This window comes from Barbus barbus (assembly GCF_936440315.1).
Source record: "Barbus barbus genome assembly, chromosome: 15".
Lineage (NCBI taxonomy): Eukaryota > Metazoa > Chordata > Actinopteri > Cypriniformes > Cyprinidae > Barbus > Barbus barbus.
Window position 1 is genome coordinate 16,706,568 of NC_136743.1, and position 16,607 is coordinate 16,723,174.

A 16,607-nucleotide genomic window follows, 5' to 3' on the forward strand; every position below is an offset into this window, starting at 1 on the left:
GTCTTCTATTTTTTTTTTTTTGTTGTTGTTGTTTTTTGAGGAGATTGAATGGCAGTAAGTAAAAAAAATAAATAAATAACCTTCTGCCCTGTGTTTCATATCTTCTTCTAATCAATTGCAATTGCGCACATTAATCCCTGCTTGCATACAAAGCATGATGTACTCTCCTCCACAAAAGCAAGTCGTAATTTGCATGCAAATGTACATGCACTTACAATTAAGAACCTGGAGATTTTTGGCTTTTTCCCTCATATGCTCATATGCTTGGGTGTTTTCTTGTAGTTTGAAGGCTGCAGCAAGGCATTTTCCCGTCTGGAGAACCTGAAGATCCACCTACGCAGCCACACTGGAGAGAAGCCCTACATTTGCCAGCATCCCGGCTGTCTCAAGGCCTTTAGCAACTCCAGTGATCGAGCCAAACACCAGCGCACACACCTGGACACAGTATGACCATTCTTATGACTCTATCAGGTGTAAACACAAAAACGCAAAAAAAATGCACTGCGGAAAATTGTACAGTTGGATCCAAAGTCTCAGAAGAAAATAAATATTTATATGCGCACATTTATTTAGTTCACTTTTCTCCATTTTAGGTCACTTATTAAACCAAGATGTTCTGAAAGTGCCTTTAACTAATTAGAAATATGTAAACTATGCTCTTTTATTTATTTACTAGTGGTTCTTGGACCCCACTGTATATATAGCTGTGAATTTACACTTATACCTAGTCTGCGAAAGGTGTACACCACTAATGAAAACAAACAAGCGAGGGAAGCTTACTTGTCACTTTTTCCAGACAAAGTAGTTGTAATAACAGGGTTTTATTTACACTAAATTCGGAGTAAGGAATTATAGTCTGGAACACTGGTGAGATCTCCTTTCACTTTAATGGCTTAAGAAAAAAAGAGAGCCACTTCAGCGACTAGCAGCTCTGGCTGCACATCTCTCTCCGCAGCTCTCCCACTGCGGCTCTCATGCCAGCCTGTAAAGCTGTGTAACAACCAGCCTGCGAGTGATATCTGTTTCCTCAGTACACTTAAGTCAACAGAGCTGAATTATTCAAAGCAGGGTGGTTTCGTTCGCTGCTGTCAGTAAGCTTCTGATGGCAAGCGTCGCACTTCTAATTGTGCTAACCGTGCAAATGTCATGATTCGTCACATAGATGAGTGGAGCACATCTGTGGAAGTGATTGTTCAGGGCGGTTATAATTGTCACTGTGTTATTAATTCAGACTTTGGGAATGTTATCCAGCAACGCGTTTACTTTTCCTTCGCACCCTCCATCGCACTCTCTAGCACAGCTGAAATGTATGATGTAAGAAGTGCATTTCTAGACACACGACATTATTGATTAGTCAGTGCTGTTTTTAAGAATTTGTGTAGCTGGGGATGACGTGCGGTTAATATTTGAAGTGGACAGATGCGGCGATTTCATAATATTTACTGAATCGTTTTGTGTGTGTATCGCTTTGCACCTGTGTAATATCCTGTGGAGGGTTTGTTTTATGTAGCCATGTGAAGCATCTGAAAACTTTTTTTTTTTATTTGAGAAAAGTCATGAAATGTCCTATACTTTTATATACTTTATATTTTGAGACTAACTTTGCAGCATAAAGTCAAAAACAACAAGTGCTATAACTGTTAATATAGTAAAGAAAGATCATTTTGTAATGATTTTTTTTTTTTTTAAACCGTAATACTGTAAAATACTATTCAATTTAAAATGACTGTTTTATATTTTAATCTGTTTTAAAATGTAAATTATTCCTGTGATGGCAAAGCTGAATTTTCAGCAGCCATTTCTCTAGTCTTCAGTGTCCCATGATCCTTCAGAAATTATTCTAATATGCTGATTTGGTGCTCAAGAAACATTTCTTATTATTATCAATGTTGAAAACCGTTGCACTGCTTAATGTTTTTGTGGAGTCCATGATTAAAAAAAAAAAAAAAACATTTATTTGAAATAGAACATTACAAATGTTAACATTATAAATGTCTCAATTTAATTTATCCTTGCTTAATAAAAGTATTAACTTCTTTCAGAACAAAATCTCATTGGCCACAAACCTTTGAACAGTGGTGTATTTTTCTAGTATTTATTTACTTAATAACCTTCTTACTTTATTTATTTTTGTTTATTTGTGTTATTTTAAAGCAGTGAAACAGTTTTTTTTGTTAAAATATTATTAATATTTGAGTTATTTTCACTGAATCAAAATCATACGATCCAACCAAAATGTAGAAAAAAAGCATATATATATATATATATATACACATATATACACACATATATATACACATATATACACACATATATATACACACATATATAAACATACATACATACATACATACATGCATACATACATATACCTGTTCAATTGCTTGGTAACACAAATTGCTAATCAGCCAATCACATGGCAGCAACTCAACTGCATTTAGGCATCTAGATGTGGTGAAGACGACTTGAAGTTTAAACCGAGCATCAGAATGGGGAAGAAAAGGGATTTAAGTGATTTTGAACGTGGAATGGTTGTTGGTGCCATTGGAGTTGGAGTATTTCAAAAACTGCTGATCTGCTGGGATTTTCACGCACAACCATCTCTAGGGTTTACAGAGAATGGTCCGAAAAAGAGAAAATATCCAGTGAGCGGCAGTTGTGTGGACGAAAATGCCTTGTTGATGTCAGAGGTCAGAGGAGAATGGGCAGACTGGTTAGAGATGATAGAAAGGCAACAGTAACTCAAATAACCACTCGTTACTACCAAGGTATGCAGAATACCATCTCTGAACGCACAACACGTCGAACCCTGAAGCAGACGGGCTACAGCAGCAGAAGACCACACCGGGTGCTGCTCCTATCAGCTAAGAACAGGAAACGGAGGCTACAATTCACACAGACTCACCAAAATTGGACAATAGAAGATTGGAAAAATGTTGCCTGGTCTGATGAGTCTCGATTTCTGCTGAGACATTCAGATGGTAGGGTCAGAATTTGGTGTAAAGAACATGAAAGCATGGATCCATCCGGCCTTGTCTCAACGGTTCAGGCTGGTGGTGGTGGTGTAATGGTGTGGGGGATATTTTCTTGGCACACTTTGGGCCCCTTAGTACTAATTGAGCATCGTTTAAATGCCACAACCTACTTGAGTATTGTTGCTGACCATGTCCATCCCTTTATGACTAGTGTGCACATCTTCTGATGGCTACTTCCAGCAGGATAATGCACCATGTCACAAAGCTCAAATCATCTCAGACTGGTTTCTTGAACATGACAATGAGTTCACTTTACTCAAATGGCCTCCACAGTCACCAGATATCAATCCAATAGAGCACCTTTGGGATGTGGTGGAACGGGAGATTCGCATCATGGATGTGCAGCCGACAAATCTGCAGCAACTGTGTGATGCTATCATGTCAATATGGACTAAAATCTCTAAGGAATGTTTCCAACACCTTGTTGAATCTATGCCACAAAAATTAAAGCAGTTCTGAAGGCAAAAGGGGTTCCAACCTGGTACTAGCAAGGTGTACCTAATAAAGTGGCCAGTGAGAGGGTGTATGTGTATCTATCTATCTATCTATCTATCTATCTATCGATCGATCGATCGGTCCAAATTGCTTGCTTTTCTCTCAAAGTCAGCTCCCTCGTCTTCATCCTGGTTTGTGTGTGTCATCATCGAATGCAAGATTCAGAATGCAGAAGTAATGGATATAACTGATACGACACATTCCCTGCTTTTAATATCTGAAGAATTAATGCAACAGGACACAGCTGTGTAACGGAAAAACAAACTACAGAACCCATAATGCATTGCAACAAGTGGGAGGAGTCGGTAGCCAGAAGGAAATGGAGGAAATTAGGTTAAATTAGATGCAGGTGTGTGTGTATAAGGGTGAATGTTTCTTTCCACTACACTAAGAACCAAAGTTGAAGCAGTTTGAACGGCCTGGAGTCTTTATACGTTTAACATGTGCCAGAATTAAGTAAGATTTGAGATGCCGGTGTTCTAAAAGCTTTGTTTGCTGCACTGCGGAAGAGTGTTTCGACTACCCAAATTCCAGCAAGATGCTCCTTTCCATAGCAGTGTTTGGGCTATACAAGTGCTTAGTCAACAGACCGTAAGCACTGCGGTGAAGTATGATGCCGACCAGGAACCAACGAGACTGAAGGTTTTCGTGTCACAAACTTTACGCCAGCTACACAGTGGACGAGTGTTCGGATGATCGCGATGCCATTCGTTTATCAGCTGTGTTTGAACTGTGTGGGGTTGGAATGCTGTGATCGCGAGTGAGTCCTGTCTAGTCTCGGACAGGCCGCAAATATTCTGATTGTACGTTGGACTTCAGGTAGGCCTTGAACAATTTATTCTCGCTCCTAATTGAAGCCGTAAATCACCACTGACTCTTATTTCATACACACGGACTTTTATCCCATACTACACACAGCACATTCACACACATCTACACAAGCCTACAACCATTAAACATTCTCCTCTTGAACCTTGTTTAGGAACACAAACTTTCAATTGCATTATGTCTGGTTTGTTTCCGTTATGGACTTGGATTGAAACGATACCTTGATACCTTCACAAGCATATTGTGTCTGAACATTGACAAACATTGTTTGATCTCTCGTCATTTACTTTTGAAGACTTGTAAATTCCTCTGCCTGGGTTGAAAGATGATTGTGATCTAATGATTGCTCCTATGATGATTGTCATGACATAATGTTTTTTTTTGTTATTTTTGTAATTGGTTTTGCACTTTGAGATGCTTCGGATAAGCAAGATATAGGGAAAAAGAACAAGTCCCTATTTTGAGTTAAATTAAAAAAGAATGTTTTTCAATTGTAAACTTGTGCTTTATTTTGTATTTGTATTGTTCTGTGAAGTGTGATTGGGGTTACGGGCCTATTTAGAATCACTACGTCACAGAAAATGGCGCCCGAACAGGGACTTGAAACTAGAAAAATGTGTAAACTTGTGACCTTGTAGTATTTGAAGCAAAGTATAGGATTATCCTCATTTTGTTAAATGATTTTTTTTGTTGTTTGCTTTAGAAAATGAACTAAATTGAAGTGCAATTGTAAAAAAAATTTTGGAAACCCTGAAGTTTATTCATTGTACACTATTCATTTTTATTTTGCATTTACCTGCTTGAGTATAATAGTGATGAGTTGTAGAATGTAACTGAAACTTACTTAAGTGCAGTTGCTAGATGTGAATTGTGTAGAAACTAACTCAAGTCTTTAAATTTGTGGTGTTAAACTTGTAATCACTAACCAAATAGGGTGTAATTTCACTTGTGAACTGTTGTTTATCACAAGTGTTTATATGTGATTAGTATTATTGTGAAGTGATCAATTGTTTATTTGTTTTGCACTTCACATACTGACAACATATATATACGATATCCTATCTTTCTTACACAATACATAATGGCAGATGCTTTTCACCCATCATCAACCTTTGTGGATATTGATGTTCCAGATGTTGCCACACCAGTCTGGACACCTGGCCAGCAAACTCAGGTGTCTAATTATTCCTATATCCCCATTCAATCCACTGCATTACAATCAAGAACCCATGTACAGTTTGCTCCCTCGACCCTTTCCCCTAACACGCCTGTGCAACCTCTTGTATGGGATGGAAACCAGGACCAAATGCAACTGTGTACTCCTTCTCCAACAGGGACAGTAGCGGATGGTTCTCAAGTGTCTTCAGGGGCCCAGTATGAGTTGCCTAGGACGTTTCCCACACCTGCAAGGGAGATTGGACATTTTACTACCCAGGTCCAGGGTAACTGGGATAAACTGTTTGATCTCCTGGAGAAACAAGAGGCAGCTGTAAGTGTACTTACTAGCGAATTGAAACAGAGTTCTTCACAACATGGAAGTCAGTTAAAAAGTCTTGCTGATAAAGTGGACAACCACACTCAGCAAATTTCAAAGATTTTGTCAGATAACAAACCACAGACTGAAACTGAGACTGACCAAATGGTGAAGACAATGAAGTTATTAATAACAGATGAACTTCAGACAAATGAAAAGTCACTAGTATCCAATATTCGATTCATGGTAGAGCAACTTCAAAAAGAAGTCCAAGAAGACATCAAAACTGTCCAAACAAACTTTCAAAAAAGTCACAATGAAATTGTTAAAGATTTTTCACATTGGACCTTTCAGCTTGACCGCCTTAGTGATAAAGTAAATGAACTGTCAGTGAGTACTGAACACAAAACTACTCTGGACCCACAGGAAGAAGCTGAATTGCCACAACCTTCCATTGCTGTATCACCTCCGCTAAATGCTGTTGCTATCAAGAGTGACCATCTCAAGTTGACCTTTCCCACTTTTGGAAGACCGTCAGATGACTCGGATCCTTTGTTGTATATAACCAAATGTAAGGATTTTCTTGCTTTACATTCTCTGTCTGATCCAGAAATTCTAGCTACTTTCAGAACAGTCCTATATGGTACGGCCCGAGATTGGTGGGAGGTAGCCAGAACTACGGTAACTACCTGGGGTGAGTTTGAGTCTGCATTCCTTACTGCTTTTCTTTCTGAAGACTACGAGGATGAACTCGCTGAACGTGTACGAAGAAGAACTCAAGGTGAGAGAGAGTCTGTAAGGGACTTTGCCTTTACCTACAGAGCACTTTGTAAAAGGTGGAAACCTACTTTAACAGAGCCTGAATTAGTCAAGATGATTCTAAAAAACATAAAACCCTACTTGGCCAGCCAGCTGCGTGGTCGTGTGTCGACTGTGGAAGAAATGGTACGGCTTGGACAACAATTGGAGAAGGATCATCTTCAACAGTCACAGTATGACTACCGTTTGATTTCCAAACACAGTCAAGCTGGGTCTAGAGGTCCAAATGTCAACTGTCCTGCAGATAAACCACAAGTGCAGTGCTGGAGATGCAAAGGTCATCATGCTCCTGGTAATTGCCCACAGTTTACCTTGTCCTCACAGTCTGCTCCACCGTCTACCCAACATGCTATTAACACACAACCAACCTATCCTTCAAAATTCAGAGGCAGACTTGGTAACAATTCTGTGGCTACTGAAAATGCTTCACCTACAAAAGTCAGTTCCACACTTGGACAAAAATCTGTTGTTGTACCGCAACAATTAATTGTACCTGTCAGTATTGGTACTTGGATAGGTAAAGCCATCGTAGACACGGGGGCAAGCTATACTCTAATCCATGAAAGCTTATGGAAAGATCTAGATCCCACAGAACAAAGCCTGAGTCCATGGACTCTTGGACCTTTATATTTGGCAAATGGAAAGGCTGAAGTGCCTTTGGGATGGTTGAATGTTTCGCTTAAATTACATGATCAAATTTGGCCCTTACCTGTTGCTGTGCTGACAACCAACGCTTTTGCTTATTGTATTGTTTTAGGATTAGACTTTATCTTCTTTAGTGGAATGCAGATAAAGGTCTCTCAGGGACAGTATTCATTTATCTCTGATCCAGGCGTGGATTACCTTTTTCAGCCTGGTCATGCCAGTGTGCCTTCACCATTGGGGTCCCCATATCTGCCAGGTGGAAATACAGCTCATCATTTTATACCACGTATTTCATTGTTAAGTTCTGTTCCACCCTTAATGTTACCCTTACCCTTGAATGATAGTGGCAGTGAGGATGACATAGTGCTCATCAATCAAGCCGTGGATGCAGTTCACTTACCACCTGATCATAAGCAACAGTTAAGTCACATCCTACAAACAAATCCTCAGGTGTGCACCCTTCGCTTAGGACGGACGGATGTACTTCAACATCAAATCTACACACATCATCAAATACCCATAAAGCAACGACCTTATCGAATGTCCCCTTTCAAACAAGCCATCGTGAACCAGCAGCTCCAGGAAATGTTGGTAGCCGGCATTGTGGAACCTTCCCAATCGGGATGGTCTTCCCCAGTAGTCCTAGTGCCGAAAAAAAATGGACAGTTTCGATTCTGCGTTGATTATCGCAGATTAAATGCTATAACTGACAGTGACGCATACCCACTACCAAACCTTACTGAAATCTTGGAATCACTTTCAGGATCTGTTATCTTCTCCACTCTAGACCTTAATAGTGGTTACTGGCAAGTTACTATGAATGCTTCCAGTAAAGCAAAGACTGCCTTTACCACCTCGGCTGGGCTATTTCACTTCAATGTAATGCCCTTTGGGCTTAAAAACGCCCCAGCCACCTTCCAACGTCTTATGGAGACGGTTTTGGGAGAGCTACGGGGAAGTATTTGTTTTGTGTATATCGACGATATTATCGTCTATTCTTCATCTGTTACTCAGCATTTCTTTGACCTCCAAGCTGTTTTCCATAAGTTGAAAGAAGCTGGCTTAACCATCAATCTTCGGAAAAGTAAGTTTTGCTTGCCTGAAGTGACATTCCTAGGTCATGTAATTAACATCCATGGCATTACAGCTGACCCGAGTAAAGTGGAAGCTATTCGAAACTACCCAGTTCCAAAAAATCTGAAGGAAGTCCAACGATTTCTTGGACTAGCCGGGTGGTACCACCGGTTTGTGGCAAACTTTTCCAGAATTGCTGAACCACTAAATTCCTTAAAGAAAAAAGGCAGATCTTTTCAATGGACACCACAGTGCCAACAGGCCTTCGAAGAACTGAAAACCTGCTTGATGACTCCACCCATCCTCGGACATCCCAATTTTGAGCATCCCTTTATTGTGTATACAGATGCCAGTGAGACGGGACTGGGTGCGGTCTTGACCCAAAAGAGAGGACAAGGTATGGAGGAGGTAATCGCCTATGCCAGCCGAAATCTTCATCCTGCTGAGTCAAGCTACTCTGCAACAGAAAAAGAATGCTTAGCCGTAATATGGGCATTAGAGAAGTGGCAGCACTACCTTGAACATAGAATGTTCACTGTCGTTACCGATCACTCTGCTCTGCAGTGGGTGATGAATTCTCCAAAGACCACCAGCCGTCTCATTCGATGGGCTCTGCAGTTGCAGAAGTATGATTTCATTGTTGAATATCGGAAAGGAAAATTAAATGCAGCACCGGATGCCCTTTCACGAATTACCCCCCCATCAAGTTGTAATTTGTATTCAAATCAAAAGGATGTGAATACTCTTCCAGTTACAGATGAAATAATATGGGAGAAACAGCACAGTGATCCAGTGATTGTGAAAATATTCCAAACTCTGGCTGCAGATAAAGGAGGTCAGCAGACAAAATATGAAATTATCGAAGACAAGCTTTATCTCAAAACGCTGTCCGACAATCATTCACACTACCGTATCTTCCTCCCCAGGGATCTTATTTCACCTATACTGGAACACTATCACTCTGACCCCACGAGTGGACATGCAGGAATCTTTAAAACGTACAAGAGAATTCAGGAAGTGGCGTTTTGGCCTGGGATGTGGTCCGATATAAAACAGTTTGTAAAGAGATGTGTAAAGTGCCAAACCCTAAAAACAGATCAACGGAAACCTGCTGGGAAACTGCAGAAGATTAACAGCACACGACCAAATCAACTCATGGGTGTAGACATCATGGGACCACTACCCCGTAGCACCAATCAAAATGAATACCTTTTAGTGTTCGTTGACTACTTTACCCGTTGGATCGAACTGTTTCCTATCCGTAAAGCTACAGCCAAGGCTGTTGCAACTGTATTCAGAAAAGAGATACTAACCAGATGGGGAGTCCCAGACTTTCTTATATCTGACAGAGGTACCCAATTCGTATCTGCAATATTTAAAGAACTGTGTGAGAATTGGAATGTCACGCCAAAATTGACTACCGCCTATCATCCGCAGACAAACATGACCGAACGGGTAAATCGAACTCTTAAAAGTATGATTGCAGCGTATGTAGAGGACAGTCATAAACGATGGGACCAGTACCTGCCAGAAATCAGGTTTGCTATAAATTCTGCAGTACAGGAAACCACAGGAATGTCACCTGCAGAACTTCACATAGGAAGGAAGCTACAGGGGCCAATGGATAAGATTCTGAAAGGTAGAAGCCATGATCTGTCACCAAATGCACCCCACTATGACACTGTATATCACATAAAGCAATTGCAGGCAAGAGCACAAGAGAACTGTAAGAAAGCCCATCTAAGACAGCTTCGAAATTACAATAAGAATCGACGAGACACCCTATTCAACGAAAAAGACAGGGTATGGATGAGGCATTTCCCACAGTCCAGTGCAAAGGATAATTTCACAGCTAAACTTGCACCAAAATGGAAAGGACCCTACAGGGTAATCCAACAATTGGGGCCAGTAAATTACCGAATAGCACTGGAGGCTACAGGTGAAGATGTCCGTGTTGTTCATGTTTGTAATTTAAAACCCTGTTATCCAACAGCCACTGAATTAGAAGCACAAATCAGACAAAAGCTTGTCGACCTCTTTCAAGAATCCTCTGATGAGGACGAAGAATTCTTAGGATTTTAATGTTTCAACATCTCATAAGGAACCATGAGATGTTTGGTTCAATGGAGGGGGAGTGTAACGGAAAAACAAACTACAGAACCCATAATGCATTGCAACAAGTGGGAGGAGTCGGTAGCCAGAAGGAAATGGAGGAAATTAGGTTAAATTAGATGCAGGTGTGTGTGTATAAGGGTGAATGTTTCTTTCCACTACACTAAGAACCAAAGTTGAAGCAGTTTGAACGGCCTGGAGTCTTTATACGTTTAACATGTGCCAGAATTAAGTAAGATTTGAGATGCCGGTGTTCTAAAAGCTTTGTTTGCTGCACTGCGGAAGAGTGTTTCGACTACCCAAATTCCAGCAAGATGCTCCTTTCCATAGCAGTGTTTGGGCTATACAAGTGCTTAGTCAACAGACCGTAAGCACTGCGGTGAAGTATGATGCCGACCAGGAACCAACGAGACTGAAGGTTTTCGTGTCACAAACTTTACGCCAGCTACACAGTGGACGAGTGTTCGGATGATCGCGATGCCATTCGTTTATCAGCTGTGTTTGAACTGTGTGGGGTTGGAATGCTGTGATCGCGAGTGAGTCCTGTCTAGTCTCGGACAGGCCGCAAATATTCTGATTGTACGTTGGACTTCAGGTAGGCCTTGAACAATTTATTCTCGCTCCTAATTGAAGCCGTAAATCACCACTGACTCTTATTTCATACACACGGACTTTTATCCCATACTACACACAGCACATTCACACACATCTACACAAGCCTACAACCATTAAACATTCTCCTCTTGAACCTTGTTTAGGAACACAAACTTTCAATTGCATTATGTCTGGTTTGTTTCCGTTATGGACTTGGATTGAAACGATACCTTGATACCTTCACAAGCATATTGTGTCTGAACATTGACAAACATTGTTTGATCTCTCGTCATTTACTTTTGAAGACTTGTAAATTCCTCTGCCTGGGTTGAAAGATGATTGTGATCTAATGATTGCTCCTATGATGATTGTCATGACATAATGTTTTTTTTTGTTATTTTTGTAATTGGTTTTGCACTTTGAGATGCTTCGGATAAGCAAGATATAGGGAAAAAGAACAAGTCCCTATTTTGAGTTAAATTAAAAAAGAATGTTTTTCAATTGTAAACTTGTGCTTTATTTTGTATTTGTATTGTTCTGTGAAGTGTGATTGGGGTTACGGGCCTATTTAGAATCACTACGTCACAGCTGATCACTTAGAAAGACCTGTGAGGCAACTGTACCAATACTTATGCTCGCATCAGATAGAGGGATGAAACTCTCAAAGTGCTGAACTTCTTAGCTGGTAAAACATCTATGTGTTGAATCACCCAATAATAAAGTGTGACATTCTGTAGTTTTGTCTCATATTCATCTTTTAGTCAATTTTAGTTTAAATGTCTTGACTCCACAGCCAACAGAGAAATTCTGTCTTTTACTGTTCCAATACTTTTGGAGGGCCCTGTGTATGTGTATATGTGTGTGTGTATATATATATATATATATATATATATAGTGTGACAAACGTCCCGAGCACCTGTCTGCGTCGCCCTGGCAACAGAAGAGGAACACCTGCGCACAATCACCGCGGGCTGGTCGGCGACACCTGAAGCTCATCAAGGGAGAGCTTTATAAGCGGATGCAGCACCCACGAGGGTGAGAAATGTCTCCACTTGGAAACAGGCTAACGAAGTGTTTTCTTGTCCAGCAGACAGCAGTGGATAGCCGACCAGCCCGACACCTCACGCATCACCGTAGCGGCACGGATCACGGAGGACCGAGGCGGAGCACTTGCCACAGCACTGGAACACAGGATACACCGGCACTTCCACACCTTTACCTGCACGGTTGCTTAATAAACACACCCTCCGGGGACTTTACCACAGCTATACTCTGTCGTGTGATTCTTCAGCCCGCCACACTGGTGGAGAATGCGGGCATAATCGCTGAAGAATCACCGACTTTTACAGAGCACAGTTGTCATTTTTCCCGGGATCAAATACCTTCCCCTCGTCTGACTTTTTTTTTTCCCCCTCTTATTTTTTGTCTACAGGCGGCGAGTCCTCCCCAGCCATGGAGGAGCTTCTCAAGCATCTTACTGAGATCAGCATCCGCCAGCAGCAGATAGTCGAGCATATGGCAGCTCGACAGGGGGAAACGGAGCGTGAGATCGCTGCCCTCCGCGTCACCACAGCCCAGCGGGTTCCGCTGCCCGATCCTCGGGTACAAGCTGCCCAGCTCCTGCCGAAGATGTCGGCCCACGACGACGCGGAGAACTATCTCAAGATGTTTGAGACCATCGCGGAACGGGAAGACTGGCCGAGAGAGGAGTGGGCGCGGGTCCTGGCTCCGTTGTTAACCGGCGAAGCACAGCGAGCGTACTTCTCCCTACCGACTCTGTTGATCGACTCATATGACCATCTAAAAAGCGAGATACTAGGTCGAGTGGGGTTGTCTCCCATTGCAGCTGCTCAGCTGTTCCACTCGTGGGAGTATAATAACCAGAAGCCAGCCCGCGCTCAGGTCGCCGAACTCACACGTCTCTCTCAACACTGGCTCCTCGCGGGAAACCCTACCGCTGCCCAGGTAGCTGAACGCGTCGTCGTGGACCGTTTCCTCCGCGCACTGCCCCGCCCACTTCGACAGGCAGCGGGCATGCGGAACCCACAGACCACGGCAGATGTGGTTGAAGCCGCCGAGCTGGCGGACGCAACGCTGCGGCGGGAGGCTGGGGAGCGACCGCCGCCTATGCCCCGGAGGGTGTTCCAGGAGCGACGCACGCCGGAGGGCACCCCGCGCACAGTTGGCCGACCGGCGGTTCCCGGCGTCCACGACGAGCCCATGCCCACGGAACCTCCTCGCTCGCCCCCGCGAGCCTGGCTGGCAGGTTGCCTTGTACATCAACAGCCGCCTTCGGAGGGTCTACAGGTCAATGTCAAAGTAAATGGCCGGCCCTACCGGGCTCTCCTCGACTCTGGCAGCGCCGTTAGTTTGGTCCAGCCGGCCGTAGTACCCCCGGCTCCCAAGTCCAAGGCACGTCTCCCCATCAAGTGCGTACATGGAGACACTCGGGAGGTACCAACCAGGCATGTGACCATCTCTGCCGGTCCGGGAACCTGGCCCCTGGAAGTGGGCGTGGTCAACGACCTCCCGGTGCCGGTGCTAATTGGCCGGGATTGTCCAGGTTTCGACCAGCTCGTCGCCGCTGCCGTGCAACCTGCCAGGCCTGCCGGGAACCGCCGGAAAAAGGATACCAGCCGTCGTCCCCGTCAACGCCCAGCCTTGCTAACCACGGACAGCGCAAGAGATGGTGAGTCCCCCTCCCATGCTTCTAACCTATTCTTTGATGTATTTCAACAGGTTAAGGGAGGGGGAGTTTTCGCTAAGGAGCAACTCGGGGACGACCGGCTGAAGCATTGTTGGAAACAAGTGAGGGTGGTTGAAGGAAAAGAGGTCCAGCCGCCGCCTCATCCAACCCCTCACTTCATTGTCCAAAATGGTCTGCTATACTGTGCCGCGCAGCGGAGAGGGGAGGAAGTCAAGTTATTGGTGGTGCCGCGCACCAAGATGGAAGTCATCCTGGAGCTGGCACACTCCCATCCCATGGCAGGCCACTTGGGCACCCAAAACACCATCAGCAGGATCAGAGATCGGTTTCACTGGCCCGGCCTCGACGCCGATGTCAAACGCTTCTGCCAGGCCTGCCCAGTGTGCCAGCGGACATCTCCACGCACCCCGCCCCCTTCTCCGCTGATCCCACTGCCTATCATTGAGGTGCCCTTCGAGCGGATGGGGATGAATCTGGTGGGACCGCTGCCGAAGTCTGCCCGGGGCCACGAACACATCCTGGTCATCGTGGACTATGCCACCCGCTACCCCGAAGCCATTCCACTCCGCAAGGCCACCTCCAAGGCGATTGCCCAAGAGTTATTACTGCTGTGTAGCCGGGTCGGCATCCCCAAGGAGATATTGACCGACCAGGGCACCCCCTTCATGTCCCGGACGATGGCCTACCTGTGCCGCCTCCTCAAGGTGAAACATCTGCGCACCACAGTCTACCACCCGCAGACCGATGGGTTGGTAGAACGATTCAACCAGACGTTGAAGCAGATGCTCCGTCGGGTGGCTGCTGACGATCGTCGCGACTGGGACCAAGTACTGCCTTATGTCCTGTTTGGTGTCAGGGAGGTGCCCCAGGCTTCCACGGGGTTCACCCCATTTGAGCTCCTCTTCGGCCGACAGCCCCGCGGCCTCCTGGACGTCGCTAAAGAAGCCTGGGAACAGCAGCCATCCACCCATCGGTCTATGATCGAGCACGTCCGGGACATGAGGCAGAGGATAGACCGCGTCATGCCGCTCGTAAAGAAACATCTCGTCAAAGCCCAAGAAGCTCAACAGCGTCACTACAACCGGGCGGCCCAACCACGGGAGTTCCAGCCAGGGGACCGCGTTCTGGTCCTAGTCCCCACCACCGCCTGCAAGTTCCTGGCACAGTGGCAAGGACCATACACCGTCACAGAGCGGGTGGGACCGGTCACATACCGGGTCCGACAGCCAGGAAGAAGAAAGGAAAACCAGTTATACCATATTAACCTTCTAAAACGCTGGGAAGGGACTAGGGCCCAGCTATCTGCGTTAACCACCACTGACCCCGTGGTTGTCGACGTCAGCACCCAACTGTCGGCCGCCCAGAAGACAGAGCTTCAACATCTGGTCGGTCAATTCTCGGATGTGTTCTCCCCTCGCCCTGGGCGGACCCACGTCCTACACCATGATGTCCGCACCTCACCTGGAGTCATCGTCAGGCAGCGTCCCTACCGGATTCCAGAGGCTCGGCGACACGCCATCGAGGAGGAGGTACAGGAGATGCTGAAGTTGGGAGTAATTGAGCCCTCCCGTAGCCCATGGTCCAGCCCCATCGTAATGGTCCCAAAACCGGACGGCACCCTCCGGTTTTGTAACGACTTCCGCCGCCTTAACCAGGTCTCCGAATTCGACGGATATCCCATGCCCCGTGTAGATGAGCTGCTGGACCGTCTGGGGAGAGCCCGGTTTATCTCCACCTTGGATTTGACGAAAGGGTACTGGCAAGTCCCCCTCACCGAGCAAACTAAGCCCAAGACCGCCTTCTCCACCCCTAGTGGCCACTGGCAGTACCGGGTTCTCCCCTTCGGGCTTCATGGGGCACCCGCGACGTTCCAGAGGCTCATGGACATCCTACTCCGGCCCCACCAGGAATACGCTGCGGCCTACCTGGATGATGTCGTCATCCATTCGGAGACCTGGGAGAATCATCTGGAGCGGCTCCGGAGGGTGCTATTGGAGCTACGTCGGGCAGGGCTGACCGCCAACCCTAAGAAGTGTCACCTCGCGCTACCAGAAGCCAAGTACCTGGGCTTCCAGGTGGGTCGTGGCCTCATTCGTCCACAGGAGAAGAAGGTGACAGCGATTCTCTCGGCTCCACGGCCCAGCACTAAAACACAGGTACGAGCCTTTTTAGGGTTGGCGGGATACTATCGTTGCTTTATTCCCGACTTCTCCTCCTTAGCGGTGGCCCTGACAGACCTGACCAAGAAGGGACAGCCGGAAAAGGTTCGCTGGGGAACCCCTGAGGAAGAGGCCTTCCGGCGTATCAAAGAAGCGCTCACCTCAGAGCCAGTACTACATGCGCCGACTTTAACTGTCCCTTCTGGTTACAGACAGACGCCTCTGACACCGGGTTGGGAGCCGTTCTTTCCCAGGTACAAGATGGTGAGGAACACCCGGTGGTGTACATCAGCCGAAAGCTGTCCCCGGCGGAACAACGATACGCTGCGGTCGAGAAGGAAGCGTTGGCCGTCAAGTGGGCAGTCCTGGAGCTGAGGTACTATCTTCTAGGCCGCAAGTTTACCTTAATCACGGACCATGCTCCCCTTCAGTGGATGGCGAGGGCGAAGGACACCAACGCCCGGGTGACGCGTTGGTTCCTAGCGCTCCAGGACTTCCACTTCGACGTGCGTCATCGGGCTGGAGCCGCCAATGCCAACGCTGACGGACTCTCGCGGCTGTGGGCAGCTTTCGCAGGTCTGTCAGGTTGTACCCCTCCCTCACTCCCCATCTCCCCCCTGTTTAGCGGGACCAGGACGACGCTTAGGGAGGGGGAGTGTGACAAA

At 45.7% G+C, this 16,607-nt stretch overlaps 1 protein-coding gene across 1 annotated transcript in view; it reads left to right on the forward strand.

Annotated features, from left to right (window-relative positions):
- The window catches only part of LOC306880991 (uncharacterized protein), a gene marked incomplete at both ends in the record, with an annotated part of 35,576 nt that overhangs the window by 4,689 nt on the left and 14,280 nt on the right, over positions 1-16,607 (forward strand). Inside the window, one exon of the mRNA XM_079434784.1 lies at positions 283-444. Coding sequence (XP_079290910.1) covers positions 283-444 — 162 coding nt within the window. The remainder of the gene's footprint in view (positions 1-282; positions 445-16,607) is intronic.